The 22,876-nt window shown below is 41.8% G+C and overlaps 1 protein-coding gene across 10 annotated transcripts in view; it reads right to left on the minus strand.

Annotated features, from left to right (window-relative positions):
- Positions 1-22,876, minus strand: part of utrn (utrophin) — a 181,355-nt gene that overhangs the window by 43,245 nt on the left and 115,234 nt on the right. For all 10 annotated transcript variants that reach the window (XM_028605476.1, XM_028605468.1, XM_028605469.1 and 7 more), the window contains 7 exons: positions 18,718-18,847; positions 16,557-16,825; positions 15,367-15,513; positions 11,814-11,892; positions 10,288-10,348; positions 3,969-4,030; positions 2,240-2,314 (listed from right to left, as the gene is read on the minus strand). In XM_028605476.1, coding sequence (XP_028461277.1) covers positions 2,240-2,314; positions 3,969-4,030; positions 10,288-10,348; positions 11,814-11,892; positions 15,367-15,513; positions 16,557-16,825; positions 18,718-18,847 — 823 coding nt within the window. The remainder of the gene's footprint in view (positions 1-2,239; positions 2,315-3,968; positions 4,031-10,287; positions 10,349-11,813; positions 11,893-15,366; positions 15,514-16,556; positions 16,826-18,717; positions 18,848-22,876) is intronic.

A 22,876-nucleotide genomic window follows, 5' to 3' on the forward strand; every position in this document is an offset into this window, starting at 1 on the left:
TTAAGTATTTTTTTGTGTTGGCAAGAAAACCAATAAGCGTATTTCCCAAAATGTTGGACTGTTCCTTTAACAATATTGTCTTAATGTACTGCAGACTCAAAACTTGGTGGAATTATTATCAAGTTTGCACTTGGGATGCTATGTTTTTGCATGAATTTACAGACTTAATAAGGGCAAGCTCAGATCCTGATGGGACTCTTAATTAGTGTTTTATTCACGGCCCAAATACACGTGTGTAAATGTGTTCTCTGCTACAGGTGTTTCATTAGCATGACCAAAATGAAGGCTGTTACTGTGTAGATATAGAGCATTGCTTAAATAAATGTCACAAAATTTTTTTTAACTTATTTAGACCTCCCCCTTGTGTACATTTCTATTGTCAGGGTACTGAATACAGTACACTACTTCCATCAAACAAATACTAAAATACAGGAGGTTCAAAAACGTTTTAAAGATATATTAAAATTAAAACAATGGACAAAAGGTTTTCATGAGGCATGTAGCCTCTATATGCATCTCTCCCTCTGACCCTTTTCCACAAACCGTTTAAACTCCCTGTCCTGCAGCATGTATCCTACTCACCTCTTCTCCTCACTTAAGTCTCCTCAGTTGCCCTGTTGTGTGCTCCTTGTCAACCCTCCACAGCTCCTTGCCTTATGTTACCCCCTGCTCCCCAGACAGCTCTAATTACTGGGGTGTATCCACATGGAGCTGGCACAGCACTGCAGCCATGCTGTCAGAAAGCACGACTTTACTTCTCTCTAGCTTTCTCACTTCACACGCAGATATGAAGCAATGAGATATGAGAGGCCGTGGCACATTAGCCGGATGCCACGCAAGCTCATTTGTGCTTCACCAGCCCCCTGGCACAGACTTAACCCAATTAGATGTTTTATAGTATCCCTGTCATGTGTGTGAGCCATTCTCTCACATGCAGGCATGCACACGCACACGCACGCACGCACGCACGCACGCACGCACGCACGCACGCACGCACGCACGCACACACACACACACACACACACACACACACACACACACACACACACACACACACACACACACACACACACACACACACACACACACACACACACACACACACACACACACACACACACACACACACACACACACACACACACACACACACACACACACACAGGTCTCCAAGCAAAGATTCCACATGAATCCAGGCTAATAATTAATAACTACTGATCCTTCTGCTGTGTGTATGTGCTGACGTGTGTTTGTATGTGCGTGTTTTGCGCTGTGACTGTTCTAATCTAATGGATGAAATTGAATTGCAGTGCCCCAAGTCAAAATCACTCAGGCTAATGCATTCCTGTCACAAACACACACATGCGATCAGAGAGCCAATATGAGATAGCAAACTAAAAAGCCTGAATCATTCAAACTCATTAACAGCCAACAAACACAATAACACACTTTGATACCCACAGTTATTCAGGTACACAGGACTACGCTGCACACACACACACACACACACACACACACACACACACACACACACACACACACACACACACACACACACACACACACACACACACACACACACACACACACACACACACACACACACACACACTACATGAGACATAGTATACATCATCTGTTTGTTTCAAACATGCACACAGAGCAAACTTCCTACAAACAGCAGGATGTAAATGAGCAGTGTGCGCTTGCAGTGTGTGTTGCTATAATAATGTCAACAGCTGGATAATAGTTAACATTTGTCACCATTATTACACATGCTGGTTGAAACCTCACAAAGGGGGAGTCTGTATGCACCTGCAGTGTGAGTGCGTGTGTGTGTGGGTATGTGTGTGTGTGTAGATGGGGTTGAGACTGAGACTGTAGGTAATAGCCACCTTTATCAAAACAGCAGCTCTCGTGTTGAGAATTCTTTATTTATTTATTTTTATTTTTTTAAAGCACAGCCTAAAAAATCCCACCTGTGCACACCAAATGAGGCTATGCTCAACAGGCTTAACACAAGCACCAGCTGTGACTGTGCATAGTCAAAATCATGCACACACACATGCATACTGACACAGTGTGTGTAATTTTAAAGCCAAAATATCCTTGGCTCCTGCGCAGTTCTGGCAAAGCTTCAAATCATTACTGCATCCCCTCGTTGCACCCAGACTTCAAAGGAAGCAGACCACGACTGTAGGTTTTAAGGTGTGTATGAGTGTGTGTGCGTCTTACTTACAGCACAGTGCTTTCTGTAGTCTGCGGATCTTCATGGCTGTTCGGTATGCTGAGAATCTCACATTATTCAAGTCCGCTACAGGCAAGGAGAGAGACAGAAAGATGAGAGTAGGTGGACAAAAAGAAAAAAGAGGCAGCAAGTCAGAAAACAAAGCGCAACAGAAATCTGCCTACTGGGCAACACAAGCAGGACCTCTGTCTTCAATGAAAGCTGACTTTTTGTTAGTTATTGTCTACGGAGATGACCGAGGAGAGCAGTGGCTGATGTGGACTGCTTAATTAGGTTAGTAATTTCTGTCTCAGCGGGGGCCGGTGCTATTTGTTGAGCTGCTGGCCTGCAGCAAACACTCCAAAGTTTCACAGCTTATTACTTATCCGGCTGCTCATTAAAGAACGGTCATACTAGCCCCCCCCCCCACTGGGACAAACACATGCATATGGATATGAACAGCACGAAAAGATCAAGGTGCAATTTACATCAAATTAAATGTAAACTGGAGTAAACTAACTAGACAAGAGAGAAATGTGTCTACAAGATTTTGTCGACCCCTCACAAGAAAACCTTTCATTGGAACTTTTTTACGAAAGAAATGCTATAAAACAGTTCACAGTGAATTTGGTGGATTATCCAGAGTGACAGGAACATCTAGTTCAGGATCCAGGATCTAGTCAGAAATGTTGCAGTTACATTTTTTTAAATGACATTTTTAATATTTGGTTGTTTTGCAGTGGAGGAAAGCTCCATGGCAGTATATGCAATATCATAAAACATGGCCAAACTCTCTGATTGGCCTGATACTGTATCAATAGAGGTAACTGAGAAAATAGGTTTTTGTTATTAGTTTAAACTGACCTTCAAAATTATTTCAGGACCTGAAGACACTGAGGGCCAGATGTACGTACATTTGCGAATGTAGCGTTATCAGCGCCATGTTCAACCCGCAGAAAGCACACGCTGTGATACTTCAGCTTACGTCGTATTTACCAAACCTGCAGTTCATCGGGTAATCAGCGTCTTTCTCCGCCCACTATACCGTAAATTGAGCTATAGCAAAGCGTTAGGTACTTGTGCTATGATACGGCTGAGTGCAGACTGAGATATTCCCACTGCTGATGCTTTGACTGTTTGAAATGATCCTGATGCCAATATTTGTAATGTAGCGAGGAGTTTAACAACTGCTGGAATGGAATGTGAATGCCGAGTTGAAGATTCAATGTCATCTTTGATTTCTTCCAGTAAGTGCAATATTGCATAACGCTTCATGATTTTGTGTTCACTCAACTGAAAAAGTGTGATCCTTCTGGCAAAAATCTTTTCAGCTCATCTCCTTGGCCTATGTCTTCGTCTTGCTCGGGTTACTGCTGCCATTTCACCAGGAGGCATATGCAAGGAAACCCGCTTCCGGCTGGTTTTCACCTGCTTTTAAGAGGCGGAGAATTTTGCGCGCTGTCACAGGCGGTTTTTGTACATACCGCGGAATACATAATTAGGCGCACATTACGCTTCCCCTCCCATCTCTTTATGGGAAACCCCCACTTTCCCCTTGACCCTCCCGTGAATGCATATGCATGACACGGAAAAGTGGAATTTGCCATTTTCAGTTCCCACCTAAGTGTGGTTTGTACAAACCTAGTCATGCTTTTACACGGATGTTGCAAAACAAATACGCCTGAAGTGGGCGCAAAAGCGTTAGTACACCTGGCCCTGAGTGATTGTGTGTGTGTCTTACCGAGTGACTGGTAGAGTTCTGTCATCTTTGGATGGTCCCAGCAGGTTGTCTGTGTCTGGTGACTGAAAACCACAACAACAGAGGAGAACCATTAGACCATTAAGCACAAAAACACATAAGCTGACACACAAACAGAACAGGAGCCACTGGCGTCAACACACACACACACACACACACACACTGTGCTACAACTGATCAAACATGGTCGCCTTCACACACAGGACAGCAAAGAGTCAGACTTTTCTCAAGCTGCGGCTGCCAATCAGTGCATCTATTTGAGCTTTGCGGGCCGTGATGTGGCTGCGATTGTGTTTCAAGAAGGCATCTGGCTGTCAGAGGCCGCACTCAGATCTGCGTGCAATGTTTGAGAAGATTTCTGGAAGACGTTTTTTAAATAAAAGTCTGTTTTTGAATGCAGAGGCTCCCTTGTGGTTTCTGTGATGGCTCGCTCTCCACTGACAGGCAGCAGGAAGTGAAGTGGAGTGCTGACAGTGAACTGAGGTGGCCGACAGGAGCCCTCCGCGTACACAGACGTTCATCGCTATTCAATGGCCATACAGACTGAACCCTTTCCCACCTGCACGGGCATTGCTAATGCCTGGGGCTTTCAGGGCTGAGGACAGGCTTGTGTTTTACATTACAAAGAGCTTGCCTGAATGATGGTTTCAATGAATCCACGTCAGGGGATTTACTGTTATTTGCTGCACACAAACACACAAGGAGGAAGAAGGTTGGACATCCAGGCCACAACTGGCTGACAGCTATTACCATAAACATTTGTGTCATTGAAGTGTAGATCATCAGAGACATGAATCGACCTGGTACAATAATGGGATGGGACACACAATCAACTCGCTACACAAATCTGTATCATATTTATGTACACACACATTTCCATCACTCATAACTCATGAATGCCATAATGAGGACGACTGAGTTGTCAGGTTCAACTGTACTCAACACTTTCCCTTCAATGCATTCCCTTTGTAATGCCTAAGCAATCTTTCTGTTGTCCTGTAGGAGGAGGAAAAAAGATAACTGTTGACAGTTACTACAAAGCTTCTACAGTTTAGATAACACAGCGGGAAACATTCACAGGCGAGAGGAGAGGAATCAGAGAATATTAAAGAGCAGGGGACAAAAACAGAGATTTTTGGGCAGATATGAGAAAGCTTCTTGGGGATAACAGCAGTACATCCTCGGTGAACAACAACCCAGAATGAGGCCATCTTAATCTAAGGTTGCTTTCACACCCGTAATTTGGTTTGTGTTAACACTGGCTTTTTACAAATGAACAGATCACATAGGGACTGTTTTGCTTTTACACCCCAAATGTAAAGGCACCAGAGATCAATGAGGAGCGGACTGAGACCCACCTTTTCAAGCAGTCCCGGTTAAGTTGTTTGATTGACAGCTTTTAATACCAGCCTGAATGAACCAAAACCAAACAAGTAAACTCACCAGAATTACTTGAGGTTAGGTGTGAAAGCACCCTATAAAACCTGCTAAATCAAGGGGCATTATTTGATTGGTTGAGCAACACAAAATAACTGTTTTTCTCTGTTTTCTATGAGTAATTCTATTGTTTTGGACTGCTGATCAGAAACGGCGGTTTTCCTGATACTTCAGGAGCTGGCTAACTGTGAGCGAGGGCATCTGGGGATGAAGCCGCTTGGGTCTTGCGTACTTCCTGTGGCATTTGCCTTCATAAACATCATTAAATGATATCTCAGAGTAAGCGTCAACAAATCAAATGAGGTCACGGAATGGGACACTGCAGCAGTCGGAGAAAGAATAAAATGTATGCAGCCACTAGGGTACTGTGGGTGGGGGGGAAAGAACTTTCCACATGATGTTTTTATGAAATTTTTCTCTCACAAGCGAGCAATGTAGGGAAGCTGAAAACATCTGGCAGAAGTGCGCTGTCTGACTCTCAGACTATCGGATCACCACAATAACAATTAATCTTATCAAAAATAATTGCTATTTCCTTTGACATATTCAGTGTAGCGTTTCCATTTATATGTAAATGCCACAGTCCAAAAGTCCAACAGAAGGTTAAAATGGTTTTGCTAATTATTCACTTCTTTCTTCTGCTTCATAATTAACCATAACCACAATTTCCTCACAACTAGCGACTATGCCTGTCTTTCCTACAAAAGGTACAGTAAAAGATCAGAAAATGTCAATGCCCTATAGTACAAGGGGTAGAAATATCCCATCAAACTGTTAGCTGCAACTTCTTCTGCACAGCTGTCACGCACTGAGAGAGTGGCATCAATAATCATGAGTGTGCAGATGAAAGATTACTTGCATATTTGGATGTCCTAAGGGACAGAATTAGTCAAATATATGAGTAAGCAACAGGAAGATTTCAGGAACTATTCTTTTTGGTGACAGCGACCTGCCAGACTGTGACAAGTGAGAAGAGCCTGCATTCACCAACTGACATCCTCTGTCTTTCTCTGGTTTCACGTCTCCTCCTCTGCCTCTTTTTTGCTCTTAAAAAAATGAACCCCTTCCCTCCCAAAGTTCAATATTCTGCTTTTGAAATACAGTTTGGCCTGATTTGGCAAATTCCGTCCTACACACCACCCTGAGAAAGGGATGCATAATGTCCACTCATGTGTATATAAAGGCTGTCTGTTCTGTTAGGTCCAACCAACCCCACCAAATGTTTTCTGATAAAAACACAGACAGACAGCACATCCAGAAAAGCCTTGGAACTCAGAGGAGACTTTCTCTAATCTTTGCAGATATGTAGTCTTGCTATATTTCCCCTCAAAAAGCCTACAAGGCATGTGAGCCCTCCCCAGAAGTGTCAGAATGGGTGAAATGGGACAGCATGTGAGGTTGCCAGCATGAGATGGCAGGCACAGAACTTGCATGAAGCCATTTGATTTTTCCACCCCAATATGTCACCCGAACTCATCACTACAGGGGGTGGACAAGGCGCGGTTTTAATCAGGGGCCCATTGTCAGCCCAAAGAAAAGAGTCAGAATATGAGAGGAGATGGAAGAGGAGGCAAGGAGGGGTTTGGGGAAATGAATGTGTCAAGACGGGTGTCCTAAGGATGTCACAGCACTGAAAGCAACCTATGATTAGTTCTGGAGATGGATTTGGAGTTCAGTTTTCAAGTTGCAAATTAAGTGGGTTTGCATGCACGTGTGCACCAGCCTGCATGTATAGTTGTGTGTGAGAGAGAGGATCGGAGAGAGGGCAGTGCATAGCACAGCAGACTATCTTCATTTTAAAATGAAATGAGAATGAAAAGCCACACACTGAGGGAAAATTTGGGGATTGGATGGGAAGAGGATTGATTGTCTTCTTCCTGTTCCTGAAAGGCAATTTAATGTGAAAGCCTCCATGGAGAGGAAAAACCTGGTCCAACCAACCTAAAGGCATCGACTGAACATATGGTGTGTGCTCAGAACAGTGTGTGTTTGGTTAGCGAGTGTGAGTTTGGTTCCAGTTGGAGTTCATATGCATCTTTGGGTGTGTGTAAGCGTTTCCTTGCCAGTGAAAGGATGTGTATCTCTATTTGTGTGTCTAAATGCACGTGTGTGTGTGTGTGTGTTGTGTGTGTGTGTATGTGTGTGTGTGTGTGTGTTTGTTTGTGTGTGTATATTGTTTTGTGCGAATGCCCTTGTGCACATGTGTTTTGTTTGTGTGAGTGGGCGGATGCAGGTTCATTGGCTGGGCACATCTGTGATCACAGGCTGTTGTTGACTTTAAAGTTCTAAGCCTGTCCTCCAAGTAGTTGCCCGTCTCTGGCTTTCATTTCTGATCCCCCTCTAGTGCCAAGCTGCAGGCCCAAACACAGCGCAGGTGTCCCTCCCCCTCTTGCTTTGTCTAAATCCCTTTTTTCTCCATCTCTGTCTGTGTCTTTATCGTCTGTCAGAACTAGGCCTGGGCGATATGGAGAAAATCAAATATCACAATATTTTTGACCAAATACCTCGATATCGATAATGCAACGATATTGTAGTGTTGACTATTGGTGCTTTCATAAAATATTTACACAATGAGATTTGTGATAAATAATCATCAGTAATGTGGAAATAATGACTAAGTGGGTAAAGGCAAATAATAGTTACAACAGTCTGGTAAGTTCAGAAAATGACATCACTCTACTGTAATGCAGCCTTTAAAACCAGGGAAAGACAACAATTATGCCATATCACGATATTACGATATCCAAAATCTAAGACGATATCTAGTCTCACATCACAATATCGATATAATATTGATATATTGCCCAGCTCTAGTCAGAAAACGTTTTGTCTTGAACTCATCCTAAATGAACTCAACTCATGATTTTCAATGATTCAATAAACTGAATCAATGGTTTTAAATAGCTGGTTTTATGATTGATGAATGTTTTATTAGCTGTCCAGAAGCACTTAAAATCACCACCAAGCAAGAGTCTTCAAAAACAGTCTCAACTGTACACTAACTGATAATAATATAACGTTACCAATTTAAGTTTTGACAATACTAAACATAAATATAAATGCTTTGTATTAAAACTTTTTAAGACGTTTTTCCTATCACTGAGACAAGTCTGTGGCTGAAGCTTTTTATTGTGGGTTGTTCTGTGGACAATTTGATTTGATTTATTGGGATCTCCATTAGCTGGGGCCATAGCCATAGCTATTCTTCCTGGAGTCCACCCAGAACTTGTGCAGCTATACCATACAACCACCAAACAAAACAACATTCAATACATCACAGAAACAAAAACAGCAAAATGAATAACAAGACATAACAACATTCAACTCAACACAATGGCACAAGAAGAGTTTTTAGAAAAAATGGCTAGTTGACAATTTAACTGAGACGATGACATTTAGACTCGGGGCACAAGGCGATTTAACGGGGCAGCCCTATAAATTACACCAGTTTTATCATCCTAAATCACAAATCCCTAAATCCCAACAGAAACCAGAGAAAGAAACAAACAAAGCAGGACTGACAAGTGATAGCTGAAACTGCTACACAAAGATTTTTCTAAAATAAGGATGAATTCAGGTTTGGTTAGTCAGCAGTTTACTGACATAAAGTTTCATGATTTCTGAATAATGAGGTCCTATAAACTTTCAGAACATACATTTCCTGAACAGTAGAGAAGCTGTCTTGGTTGCCACAACAGAAATCTTTTCTCTACCTGTTTTATTAGAAACCTGCTGTTTGGCCTGATTTGGCAAAGAATTTGACGATGAGCTTAATTTGTCAAGTCACTAAGAGAACAGTGTGGGAAGCTGCCCCTGGGATTTAGTTGGGTGTTATCTATTCAAAAGGAGGTACAAATGCTGGACTGAATGAGAAATGTGCAGGTGAAACGGCTTGAATTTTAAAATACACACAACTGGGAGCTTTAATGTAAAAAGGTTAAAAAGTATTAGATTCCACACAGAAATTTTTTTGAGATAATGGGCTATTTCACAGTCAACTATAAAAAAAATTTGAAATGCTAAATAAAATAAAAAATATCGACTCCATCTGCATGATACTGCCCATATTTCAGTCTACATTGAGAAGGATTTAACAGTTGGAACTCTACAAACCCATAAATTTTCCCTCCAAAGATGCCAGTTAAAGTCATCAAAGGATTAAATGACTATTCAGTATATTTTGGCTTGATTGCATTAACTTCCATGACCAAGAGGTCCTGGCCTCATGAGGCATATTCAATAAGGAAAGTGTTACTGCTGATATTTTTACAAACTTGCACAATCTACAGGTAACAGGTTCTCAGTTCTAGGATAGTGGTTCCCAACCTGGGGATCGCGACCCCAATATTGGTCACAAAATCCAAGGGGTCAAAAGATATGTACCACGTATGTGGTAAGGAAAAAGACTAAATTCTGCTACACATAATTTATTCATTTTTCAGATTTTTCTCTAACCTTTGCTTTCATAAAAAAGAAAAACACTTCGTAGTTTGACCTCTAACAATTTGTCAAAACAATCTGAGACAAAAAAATCACTCTTCAAATCAAGTACTCACACCTCACAGACGGGCACCCTATGACAACAAATAGACAATGCATTGTGTTAAGAGGTCACACACGAAACTAATTTAAAACCATTAATAAAAGAGATGGGGATAAATACCAAAAAATCAAAGGAAGTGTTTTTTTTTTTTTTTTTTTTTAGCAAAAGCATTTTCACATACACTATCCTGACTGCTCTGCCTTGAATGCCAAAAAGTGTAGAATAATCACCGTCTCTCTCACACATACACACAAAAAAAACAAATACATATAATTTATACAGGCACAAAAATAGCTATCAAAGCCATTTCTCGCCACTTACTTGATGTAATATGGAACCTTATTCTGAGAAACTGCACGTTGCCAGGGGAGCTGTACAGAAGCTGCAGAGAGAGAGAGAGAGAGAGAGAGAGAGAGAGAGAGAGAGAGAGAGAGAGAGAGAGAGAGAGAGAGAGGAAAGAGAGAAGACAAAGAAAAAGAAGAGATGAGAGAAAGAAAAAAATTCAAGGAGTCAAAATCGAAACTCCATCTTAATACTGTAAACATTGCACATTTTTACCATGCTATACAGTAATCCATTTAGTGTTTGGGCTTGACTTGAAATAATTCTCACATCTAACACTTCCATAATAACATAGTCTATCTATGTAAAAGAGACTCTTACGGTGCATGAAATTGAAAGAAAAAAAAGTAAATGGGTATTGCTTTCTTGGCAGAAAGAGGGAGGAGGGAGACAATAGGGCATCAAAGGAAAAATAAATTTGAGAAAACAGAGAAAAAACTGTTGAGAAAAGGTGCCACGTGTCCAGGTTTATGTTAAACTGTGTGGATATGAAAGAAGACATTAAAATTCTGACAGACCAAGGACTTCTTAAAATTGAAATTGTTAAAACCTGCCAGATATAAGACATAAGAAGCTCTCAAGAGCAATACGGAGCAGAAATGTTGCTTGATTTATCGCCCTCCTACTTTCCCGCCTCTCTATGCTCAGATAGAGAGATGAAAAGACAGTAGGAGAAAGAGATTAAGCGAGATTGGGAGATATACGAGATGGATAGGACAAGATAATGACGCAGTACTTTATTGATCCCTGAGGGAATATTAAGCTACTAGTGTAATGAGAGGGAATGTATGATGGAGTAGATAGTGTCATAGTGCCCGGAAGATGAAAGAAGAGACCGTGCTGTTTTGTCTGGTGCGGTTGCTGAGCTCTCAGCAGGGCTTACTGGGTAAATTCATGTCTAATGGTGACACGGCATGGTGGGCCGAGCTTACCACCTGCTCTGAATCAAACACCGTCCATTTTGTCTCTCTGTCTGACAGCCAGCAAAGCAAATCAGCAGGAGCAGAAAGAACACTAATGGCTGTATGATTATAGAAAATGACATTAGAGAGAGAGAGACACAGGGAGAGAGAGAGAGACTGGCTGTTTTGTTTAATGTTCACACTCGTGCATTTATCTTTTCTCTCTATAGCTCTGTCTCTAACTCTCTGTTTTTTCTCTTTCCGCTAATGACCACTCTTAAGAGGGAGAAAGAGGAACGGAGTCAGTGGAGAGTTGTAATTAAGCCTTGCATTATTCAAGAGTGAAGTGCCTCGTCTGCAAACTTGTCTGTCTGAATGTGTGTGTGTGTGTGTGTGTGTGTGTGTGTGTGTGTGTGTGTGTGTGTGTGTGAGAGTAGCATCTCTATATCCACTGGTGAAGCATAACTGTGAAGCCTATGGCCAAAGATTAGATGGGACATAAAAAAATTAGGGGGATGCAAAACAGTGTAACTGAGTGGAAACAAACCAAGTCCCCTCAAAATGTTCCAGTTGCCTAAGAGTGGTAATTGGCTCTGTACTTACTGGAGAGGAAATGTTGGGATGAGGGGCCGAAGTCTCGGTGGGCTTCCTGAAGCAGCTTAAGTCTGTCCTCCACCGCCACCTGCACGATGACCAGACAAACAGACGGACAGACAGACAGACAGACAGGAGAGAGGACAGTCAGCTGTGAGCCTGAAAGTTGCACTCAGAGAAACCATATGAGTTTGCATCATGGTTGGAATTAAATCAATTTCACTGCAATTAAGTTGGAAGTGGAGTTGCTACAAAACCCAAAGATCAAGTTTAGAGGTGTTAATTTATACTGCATCATATCTTAAATGAGTACAGTTAATATACATATTTTTTATGTTATTTACCTTTGTACAGTAGTTCACAGATATGTATAGCATTGTATAGAAAGTATATAGCACAGTTGAAAATCACTTTGAACTAACTGAAGAGATCTTGCCCCAATCTATAGATCCCATTGTTTTTACCCACTGCAGGTAACACAGAGTGTGATTACATGCACACTATCCTGGTTACACCTCGTCTACACCTGCCGTGTAGCGGAAGCAGCACGTCCTTCATCAGTATTTACACTGGAAGCAGTCAGTCACAGTATTGCAGTGCATTCAGGAGCGTTTTGAAAGAGCTACAATGTATAGTTGCACATTTAAGTTAGTAGAAGAAGATAAACTAGAATGTGCTCATGGTCACAGTTGCGAGCCAATACATTTGGACAGCTGTATTGTTAAAACTAAAGCCTTTATTTTTAGATATGTGTGAGACAGACAATTGAAAAAAAAACTAGGGCAGAAGTGTGTCCGGAGTAGATACCCTATAATGATGAAAAAAACGCTCTGGGTTTTTTGCATTTCTTTAAACCAATTACAATTGTCTTCCGGACGCAGTAATGGTGGCTCTGCAAAATAATCTCTGGAACTTTCTTGGTGGAACATTGGCACCCCGCAAAAGAAAATGCCACATAAAATATGAAATATTAAAGTTAACTGTCCACACAATACAGAAACATAAGCTTAAATTAGCTGGATACATGGCTAAAGGTAATTTGCTCTTACCAAGTGTACTTCTACTATGTCTACAGCAATCTGTCCCAAAAAATCCCTGTTAGATAATCATTCACCGAAAGAACCAAGCAGGCCTGTCTTATTGCATGGTCCATATTTTCTTCAAAACTTGCCATTTTCAGCATGTAGCTTGCCAGCTGGAAGTTTGTTGTTGTTTCCCATAGCGAAGGGATTTTGAGAATGGCAACACACAGAGAGCGGAAGGTGAGGGGCGAAGCCGTGGTGTCAGGCTTTATCCTGGAAATGTACTTCCATTAAATAATAATTATTACGGTGATAATCATTCCCAACAATGCCAGTACAACTTTGCATGCAGTGCACTCAGTGAAATGTGAGCTTCATACAGCTTGGAGTTATCACTCCTGTACCCCTGAGAAAGCTGTGGGTTGACCTCTCAGGCAGTGCACCTGTGCCCTACGTGTCTGTGGGGTTGCTTTACTCCATCAGGCTAACTAGCAGGACAGTATTGGCAGTCTGAAGCACGCACACAGGCACACACAGGCACACACACACACACAGGCACACACACACACACACACACACACACACACACACACACACACACACACACACACACACACCTCAGGCGTTATGGCAGCCAGATGTCCACACAGGGATCCTGGAAATAGGCAGAACAAGGCCAGTAGCTCAGTTACGTTTTGGCCACTAATGGCTATCATGGCCACTGTCCCACCGAGAGAAAGATGGGAGCTGTCTGCATATGAAAACCATATCATCAAATTACACAGACAGACCTGGCTTATTAGTTAAACTGTCGCCTTCCTGCAGACTAAAAGGAATAAAAAGAGCGAACAACAGAGAGAAGTGTGCAGTCCACTGAAACTCTGTCCTCCTCTGACTCAGTATTTGAGTTATGGTCATTCTCCAGGCAGAAAGACTATTAGTGGGTGTCTGTACAGTATGGGCAATATCACAAGGCTACAAATTAGCCCAGCTACCCAGTTTCTCTCTGCGGCAGTGTCACGCTTAAAAAGGGATGACTTTAGTTTTCCTTCCAAGATTTCATTTTTTTCTCAACACACAACTCCCTTTCCTGCTTTTTTTCTTCCCTAGCTCATTTATCGACAGCAACAATGCTGCATTGCTGTATAGGAGAAAAACTTTAAATGAAGTCTGCAAATGTTTCCATGACAGTGTCTTTGGCTGCCTGGTATCATTCAAATTGATGCCATCACAGCTGGGTGGTGTGGTCTGCATTCAATCCGCCTACCACTGGGCACCAAAGGCATCACCAGTCAGCTTGGTCAATAATCTTAAAGGCTCATCACTTTGACTGTACATATGTTAAAGATCAGATAACTTGTCAATCACTAAAAGAAAAACCGAGCTAATGTTTAAATCAGGCCTAATGAGGACACAGTGTAAACAAATTAAGAAATGGGACCATTCACCTTGCTTGATAAGGAGAACGTGTTGGAAAGTACATAAACTCACAACTCACATGCCTGCTGATTTGAATTGTACCTACTGTACATACAAACTTAAGATAAAAGGATTTCACTCCCTAATTCACACCAAACATCACTTCTCTTTCCTTCTGATGACTTGTAAAGAGACTCCTCCACACCTTTCTCTCCAGGACAGAGACATGCTCCACTCTGAGAAACACTCAGCGAGTCCCCCAGCGGATCATACCAAGACATTCAGGTGCGTGATCCAAGAATGTAGTCTATATCCTTGATGTTCCACTTCTGGGATTGCTCCGTTGCCGCCGGGAAATCCGCCAGATTTCACTCATTTAGGCCGGATATCCGTTGCCTTGGGCTTCCTTTGTGTTGCCATTTTAAACCCCAGTCGATTTTACCTTTTCTCAGATCTCTGCAGGGTAAATCCAGACAGCTAGCTAGACTATCTGTCCAATCTGAGTTTTCTGTTGCACGACTAAAACAACTTTTAAACGTACATATGTTCCACCAAAACAAGTTCCTTCCGAGTCTATTTTGCAGCGGCACTGCTGCTTTTCTCCGGTGCTTAGCACTGCACAAGACGATTGTGATTGGTTTAAAGAAATGCCAATAAACCGTTTTCCTCCCATCCCCAAATGCTATGTGGAGTAGCCAGACTCTACTCCCATGTGCTTTGGAGGAGGGTCTGGCAAAGTGAGAAGAATGTGACTGGTGTTCTGTGACAGTGTCCACTGATGTGCAGTGACAAAGTGTTGCAGCAAGCACAGAGCTGCATTCAAATTAAACCGGCACACAGGTAGAGGGACAACGGTCAGTCCCATGTGTGTTTGGCTGACACAAAGTGAAATCAGCATGCACACAGCGAGACACAGAGGCAGGCAGTAGTGAAATGAAGGAAATGGAAGAAAGAGGATCAAGATATATTGAAACCGGCATTCATTTAGGCAAGTTTTAGGCAGCAGAATGCTGTGGGAAAAAAAGGGGCAGAGAACCTAAGAGAAAGCAAGAAAGAGATATGTGTGGGAAAAAACATGTCTGCTCTAACACGTGCAGATGATTCGGGAGGATTTAAACTACCTGTAGTAGTTTCCATCTTATGTTGAGCTGGTCCAGTTGTCTGGAGGCGGTGGAGGACAGCTGGATGTCCAACGGTGTCAGCTCTGCTGAAAGCTCATTGACGATTCTTACATCCTGACGGAACGGGGCGATCTCCTCTCTGAAGGTCTGAACAGAACGTTGAATGTTGTTGCAGTGTGAAACATTTATATTTTAACTGTATAACAATTCTAAACTTAGGTTAACTAATTACTTAATTATGATGTTTGTGCTTTCACAAACAATAACTGAGTTCCTGTAGGTTGTAGTGTAGGTTATCTTAAGTTTCATCTTAATTTCTGTTTAACTTTTTGTTGTTTATGATGTCTAATCATAGTAGTTTTGTTGTGCTGTAATATCCATTAATATTCATATCTACTGTGGCTGTCAATTTCATGCCTACATACTTTGTGTGTGTCATATACTGGAGAAGACTGCTTCCACATTAATAGTTGTGGATGCCTTTATGACAATGATATTAGGAGATATAAATGGCAAAACTGTCCATACCACGGGGAGGCAATAATTAAGATGTAAGGTGGTTTAAAAGACAGCCAAATTGATGCAACAGTGAAGGAGTTGCCTTTGCTGTGAAATATGTGAACCACTATCTGACTATTTTTGGTGCCACTGTTTCTCCTCTGTCCTCCATTTCTCCTTCGTCACAACATTTTTGTATTGTCATTTGTCATTTTTCTGCTTGTAAACTAAATGTATTACTTGTTTCTTGGACTTGGAAAAGACTTCCTCAGATTTGATTAGTGCCATTTGCAAACAACAATGACAGAGTCATCAAACCAAGTAAATCTTGAAATGAAATGGTTTTGTTCCAAAAAGAAAAACAGAGAGGTGGAAATTGTGTAAAAAAAAAAAAAAGCATCCCACTCTCATTATTACACGCACATATGTTATGGATGTGTGGTTTCGGCTGATACTTTTACTGAATCGAATCACAATTGGCAGCACCGACTTTACTGTTAAATCAGTTGGTCTTATACAGTATAAGATCCCAAAAGTTAAAGAAAAGATTAGATTAATTCAAGTTGATTCAGTGCTGCATGCTGTAATGATGTACAGAAGGGTGGGGGTATCAAACTTCTGGCCTAATGTCTTGATGTGTATGGCGTGTTGGCAATAATGCACACAACAGCAGTGTTGTCTCTGTGACTCACCATGGTCTTGTCGATGTGGTCCTGTAGAGAGTCGATCAGCAGATCCCCCACAGGCTGCCAGGTAGCTTTGGTGTCCTCTGCCCGGGTCAGCCGCAGGTCCAGCTGATCCATGGAGCTCTGCAGCTCCTGGAGTCGCTCCAGGGCTTGCTCCACTTGACTATGCCAGCCACCCATATGTCCTTTTAGACGCTCCCACCGCTCCCTCACCTCGCCAGTCTGCTTGCGGATGGCCCGGGCCAACCCTCGGGCCTTCTCCTCTGGGGTGAGGTCTGGAGGAAGAAAAGTATGAGAGAGAAGGAAGTTATTTTGTGGACAAAGACCGTTTTCATGCCTCTTATATATACTTAGTTTCCTTAATACTACATGGTATCGCCAGAGATATTTTCTTGAATCCAACTTTTTACTTTAGAAACCTGAACTTCCTCAATATTATGATATTCATTTTTATATACAAGTTACAATTCAAAGAAGTGAGAGAAACATTCTCCAGATAATTTCATGTCAGATTCTTTGACTCAACTCAAAAGTCACTTTCATTTCCCCTAATTTTTCACCATTCAATTTCCATAAGATATAGAATTCCTAACATATGGAGGAGCTCTGTCATTTTTTTTTTTAAATGACATCTTAAGGTACAGAATAAGTCTTGCTTGGGCATTTCCCCTCTTCCTGCACATTAGTTTCCATTATTCATGTCGTTTTTGTCTGATATTAGCTGACTTTACGCAAATAAGTAAAACTCATGATGAGGAGGGAGAAGAGGAGGGCAGAAGGTATTTAAAAAAGAGAAACAGGATCTTAATAACAGTGAGGGTAGAAGTGAAGGCAGTCAAGGCATGATGAAAGTGAACTACAGAAAAGAAAAAAGGGTGAGAGACATGTTGCATGATGGGGATACAGACAAAAGAGGAAAGAAAAGAGTGGGTAAGAAGAAAAGAGTGCTCCCAAAATACCCATTTCAACTACAAAAAAGATGAGCAGCTTTTATGAGTTTGAAGGTCTCATCTCTAGGGTAGTGATACGGATTACCATCTTCACCTGTTGCACCTCTCTTTTCTCTCTTTCCCTCCCTCACATGCATACACACAAAAAGCAGACATCTGTGAGATGTACTGCAGGTGGCGCCTCATGAAGAGACGCACGCAAGCATGCACACACACGCACACACAAACACAAACAAACACACACACACACACACAATGTGATAGTGTCTGTCTTTTGGGATGAAAAATATGGGGTACAAACAAAACAATAAAAGTCAATTTAGTGGAATAGACAAACCTTAATTACTAAGAGAGACAATGTAAGACGATTGAAGTTGTTAAGACTTTGCTACATAGTCACTATAAGAAATCCCATCTCCATTGATTAAACAAGTGCAGCCCCTTATCTTAAATCAGCTTTTTATCCGTTTATACAATGAGATGAGGCCTTGATATCCGTAGCAAAGATCACAGGCAACAAGCCTATCAGAATGCGCTCTGAAGTCTTGCCACACCCCTACACAGACCTTTGGGTCGGTTTAATTATTTACACAGTAGGTTTTTAGTTTGATGTGAAAAGTGCTGACTTAACCAAGACTTCCCTGCAGCATCCGACAGATACAGAGAGGGAATGCTGAATGAGTCAGTGCATTTTTCATTCTCGGGTGCTCGGTTAGATATTGGTATTACCATCAGCTCAGAGTGGTGTTTCTATCTATCACTTAACCTCAAAACGGGGCCAAATAAGTCCTTACATTTGGTTTTAAGACAACCAGACAGGCTTGCTGTGAATGTTTAAGTGCTTTTTGGTACAGAATGTGCTGAATCAGACACCATGTGGAGCTGGTTAAAAAGGAGTCTACAAGGACATTCGGGTGACCTATGGGTGTAACACACAGGACATGTATTCATAAAGTATGTACAGTAGCACTTTTTTTACCCAGTGTGAAATGTATCCACTACTATAGTGCCTTGAAAAAAATCACACAGTGGAACGAAAAAGTGTCCATGGCATGCTAACTACTTCCTGGTAACAATCCCACAATACAATTAGTTGCATTTTATAGATGTGTAAATTACAGTTGTGCGTTGTGTGTGTTGTGTCAGTACTACACCTGTCAGTAATGACACTGTGTCTATTATATAGGGAAGTATGTTTTTATGGAGTGTAAACGTGCCTGTCTTTGGCTGCAGGTTCTTGCGTGGCTCTCCGGGACCCTCGATGGGCTGGTCAGCGAGAAACATTCGTGCTTGATCCAAAGTAGTGATCACCAAGTGCTCACGTTCCTTCAGTTCTGACCGTAGTACCTGCAGGAGAAATGCAAAGCAATGGGTTAAAGGGGCTTTGAAAAGGTTAGTGTTACCAAAAACGAATGACTTTGTTCCTTTGTTAAGATTATAATGGAAAAGACAGTGCAAGTTATCCAGTTAAGTTTTTGCAATGCAGAGTTTATTTTCAACAACTGATTTGAGAAAGGGATGATTAATGCATTTCCTCTGCAGGTATGTGCTTGTGTGAATCTTGTCTCCTTATGTTGTCAGCGCTAATGAACTTCGAAGGAACCTGCTGTATTCTGAACGAGGTGGGGTATCCAATTGGCTGCTCCCCTCACAGAAATATCTATTAATTAAACAGTTCTGCTTAAATCAGCTTTGACTTTTATTATATTGTGAAAGAGGCACTTATGATTAATTCACCCTCAGACGTACAGTACAAACAAAGAACAAGAGCAGATGTTTACGTTCAACTTATGGACGAGATAAACAGCACTCTCAACGGCTAATTAGGTGATTGCTGCAAAACAAAACACTGTCCCATTCTTCCCTACGGGAGAGGGAAAGCAAGAGGTAGAGAGCAGCTATGTTAGGAGTGTCAGCGGGAGAAAGAGTTCTGAAAACAGAGCAGCGATTGAAGCCGAGAGTACGGGGTCAAACCGGGCATTGCCTTGGGGTCGGTGTGAAATTAGCTGAGTGATCGGCAGAATAAAATGAGTTGCTGGGAGCTATAACCCTGCAGGAATTATCTTTAGAGAGCCGGCTAGCAATGCCAGATATCCTGCTCATCTTCTTAAAAAGCAGCTCACATTGCAATAGACACATTTCCCCACACATGCATATAGCCATCCACACACACTCCAGGTCCAACAGTACAGAAAAACAGATAGGAAAAGTTGAAAAGGTACAAAAAGACACTTTTCTTAACCTCTTAACCCATGTCAACTAGTCATCCTTGCCACAGCTCAAAGCAGGCTATACAGTGGGGGAAATAAGTATTTGACCCCTTGCTGATTTTGCAGGTTTGCCCACTTACAAAGAATGCAAAAATCTACAATTTTAATCATATGTACATTCTAACAGTGAAAGACAGAATCCCAAAACAAATTCCAGAAAATCACATCATATGAATTTATTAAAATTGATAACCATCTGATGAGGAAAAACAAGTATTTGACCCCCTGGACAAACAGCAAGTATTCTGGCTCCTACAAGCCAGTTAGTCTTTCTTAAAGACACAGCCCCAATCCGAACCAATTATCTACATCAAATACACCTGCCTCACCTAGTTACCTGTATAAAAGACACCTGTCAACACCCAAACAACCAGCCTCCAACATCACCACCATGGGCAAGACCAAAGAGCTTTCTACGGACATCAGGGACAAGATTGTTGATCTGCACAAGGCTGGGATGGGCTACAAGAGAATCGGAAAGCAACTTGAGAGAAAAGATCAACTGTCGGTGCAGTTATCAGGAAATGGAAGAAGCACCACACCACCGCCAACCTCCCTCGGTCTGGGCCTCCACACAAGATCTTGCCTCGTGGGGTGTCCCTGATCATGCGAACGGTGAGGAATCATCCCAAAACCACAAGGGGGGAACTGATGAATCAACTGAAGGCAGCTGGGACCACAGTTACAAAAGAAAACGGTTGGTAACACACTACGCCGTCATGGATTGAAATCCTGCAGCGCACGCAAGGTCCCCCTGCTCAAGAAGAAACATGTACAGGCCCGCATGAAGTTCGCCATTCACCACCTGGACGACTCAGAAGAGGCCTGGAAGAAGGTGATGTGGTCAGATGAGACCAGAATAGAACTTTTTGGCCTCAACTCAACTCGTCGTGTTTGGAGGGCAAAGAACACCGAGTACAACCCAAAGAACACCATCCCCACCGTCAAGCATGGTGGTGGCAACATCATGCTTTGGGGGTGCTTTTCAGCCAAGGGGACGGGCCAACTCCATCGTATTGAGGGAGGATGGACGGGGCCATGTATCGTGGAATTCTGGACCGACATCTCCTTCCCTCAGTGAGAGAGCTGAAGATGGGTCGAGGATGGGTGTTTCAGCACGACAACGACCCTAAGCACACCGCCAAAGCAACAAAAGAGTGGCTGAAGAAGAAGCACATCAAGGTTCTGGAGTGGCCTAGCCAGTCTCCAGACCTGAATCCGATTGAAAATCTTTGGAGGGAGCTTAAAATTCGAGTTGCCAGGCGACAACCTCGGAACCTGAATGATTTGGAGGCTGTCTGCAGGGGAGGAGGGCCAACATCCCTGCCGAAATGTGCACAAACCTTGTCACCAACTATAAAAACCGTTTGACATCTGTGCTGGCCAATAATGGCTTTTCTACAAAATATTAACATGCTGTTTGTCCAGGGGGTCAAATACTTGTTTTTCCTCATCAGATGGTTATCAATTTTAATAAATTCATATGATGTGATTTTCTGGAATTTTCTTTGGGATTCTGTCTTTCACTGTTAGAATGTACATATGATTAAAATTGTAGATTTTTGCATTCTTTGTAAGTGGGCAAACCTGCAAAATCAGCAAGGGGTCAAATACTTATTTCCCCCACTGTACAAGTAAATAGAGGGAGTAATCATGGCGTGTAACAGTATAATTATTCTTGTTTTAATATAAGTGTGACCCCTGGGGACTTCATTGCCTATCGGAGTGTGTGATTGCTTTGTGAGGAGGCAATGTCAATTTAAGATGCTACGAGGCAAGTTGATTAGATGGGACGACTCACTTTGATATAGTCTCACACTTTCAGACTTATCAAACAGACGAGTGCAGCCATGCAACACTGACTGAGCAGCAGATGATAACAAGCTGGGTTCAGTGGGATCGTATATACAGTACCATCTGGAGAGATAACATGCGAAGTGGAAAATATGAGGGTGGGATGTAACAGTCTGCTCACAGGCCTTGAGATGTACTTCCTCCTTTTTGTTCTAGTTAAAAAAAAAAGCTAATTTCAGGGAGTAAGTTTCTGTAAAAGTAACATTTTTGGACCACCGCAATGACAATTTGACACAGCCTCCTGCCGACAAATGTACCCTCATGCTCAAATGGAGAATCCTGCTGAAAACAAATTAAATTACACCTAATAAATGGTTTGCTCCGTTCCAATGATTTCCTAGCAGCTCACATGGAGGAAACATAATAGGCAGGTAGCTCAGAGAGGGGACTCTGAGAGATAGAAAGTAAATGAGAGGTGATTGAGGAGAAGGAGAAGAGGTGTGTATGTGGAGCAGAGATAAGACAAGAAGGGTTGGGAGCTAAGCTGCGAGGACAACTACCAGTAGAAAAACCTTTTCCTCCAGTTTTTTTCCCCACACTCACAGGCTTGTTGGTGGCTTAAATTAGGGTTTGATAGAGATTTAATTGAGTGTGAAGAGGTTGTTTACTCCCAAATATTCTTCACATATTGAGTTAGCAAGAACAGTAAAATATTCTGATATCAACGTCACAATAAAATCTTCCCTGCAAATCACAGATAGTGGCTCGGTGTGAGCACGAACAACATCCTGGTGGAAACATCTCTGAGACGGCTGATTACAACCAGATGTAATAGAAAATCAAACTGCTGCTACTGGCAAAATATGTACCTACTTTGGCTCGGTTTTGTATGTAGTACAAAGACAATACAGATTATGTAGCGTGCAGAGCAAATTTTCTGAATGTTTGCTTTAGGCCTGGGTGATTGTTCAATATCATCTAAGGCTGCAACTAAAAATTTATTTCAAATTCAATTGGAGCCCTGATTAGTTTTTGGATACAATTAATTGTTTTGTGCCACACAAAAAAATATCTTTAAATTGCTTGTTTTGTTAGACCAACAGTCCAAAACTCAAAAATATTCAAGTTACGTTGATGTAAAACAGTGAAGCCTCATATTTGAGAAGCTGGAACCAGAGTTTGTAATTGCTTTGAACGATTCATTGATTATCTATTATTTTCTGTCAATCAACTGATCAATTAATCAACTGTTTCAGCACTAATATTATTGTTTATCAACTTTCAGTAGAATCATACTGGGTTGGTTTGATCT

Source organism: Perca flavescens, chromosome 18 (assembly GCF_004354835.1).
Source record: "Perca flavescens isolate YP-PL-M2 chromosome 18, PFLA_1.0, whole genome shotgun sequence".
Taxonomy (NCBI): Eukaryota; Metazoa; Chordata; class Actinopteri; order Perciformes; family Percidae; genus Perca; species Perca flavescens.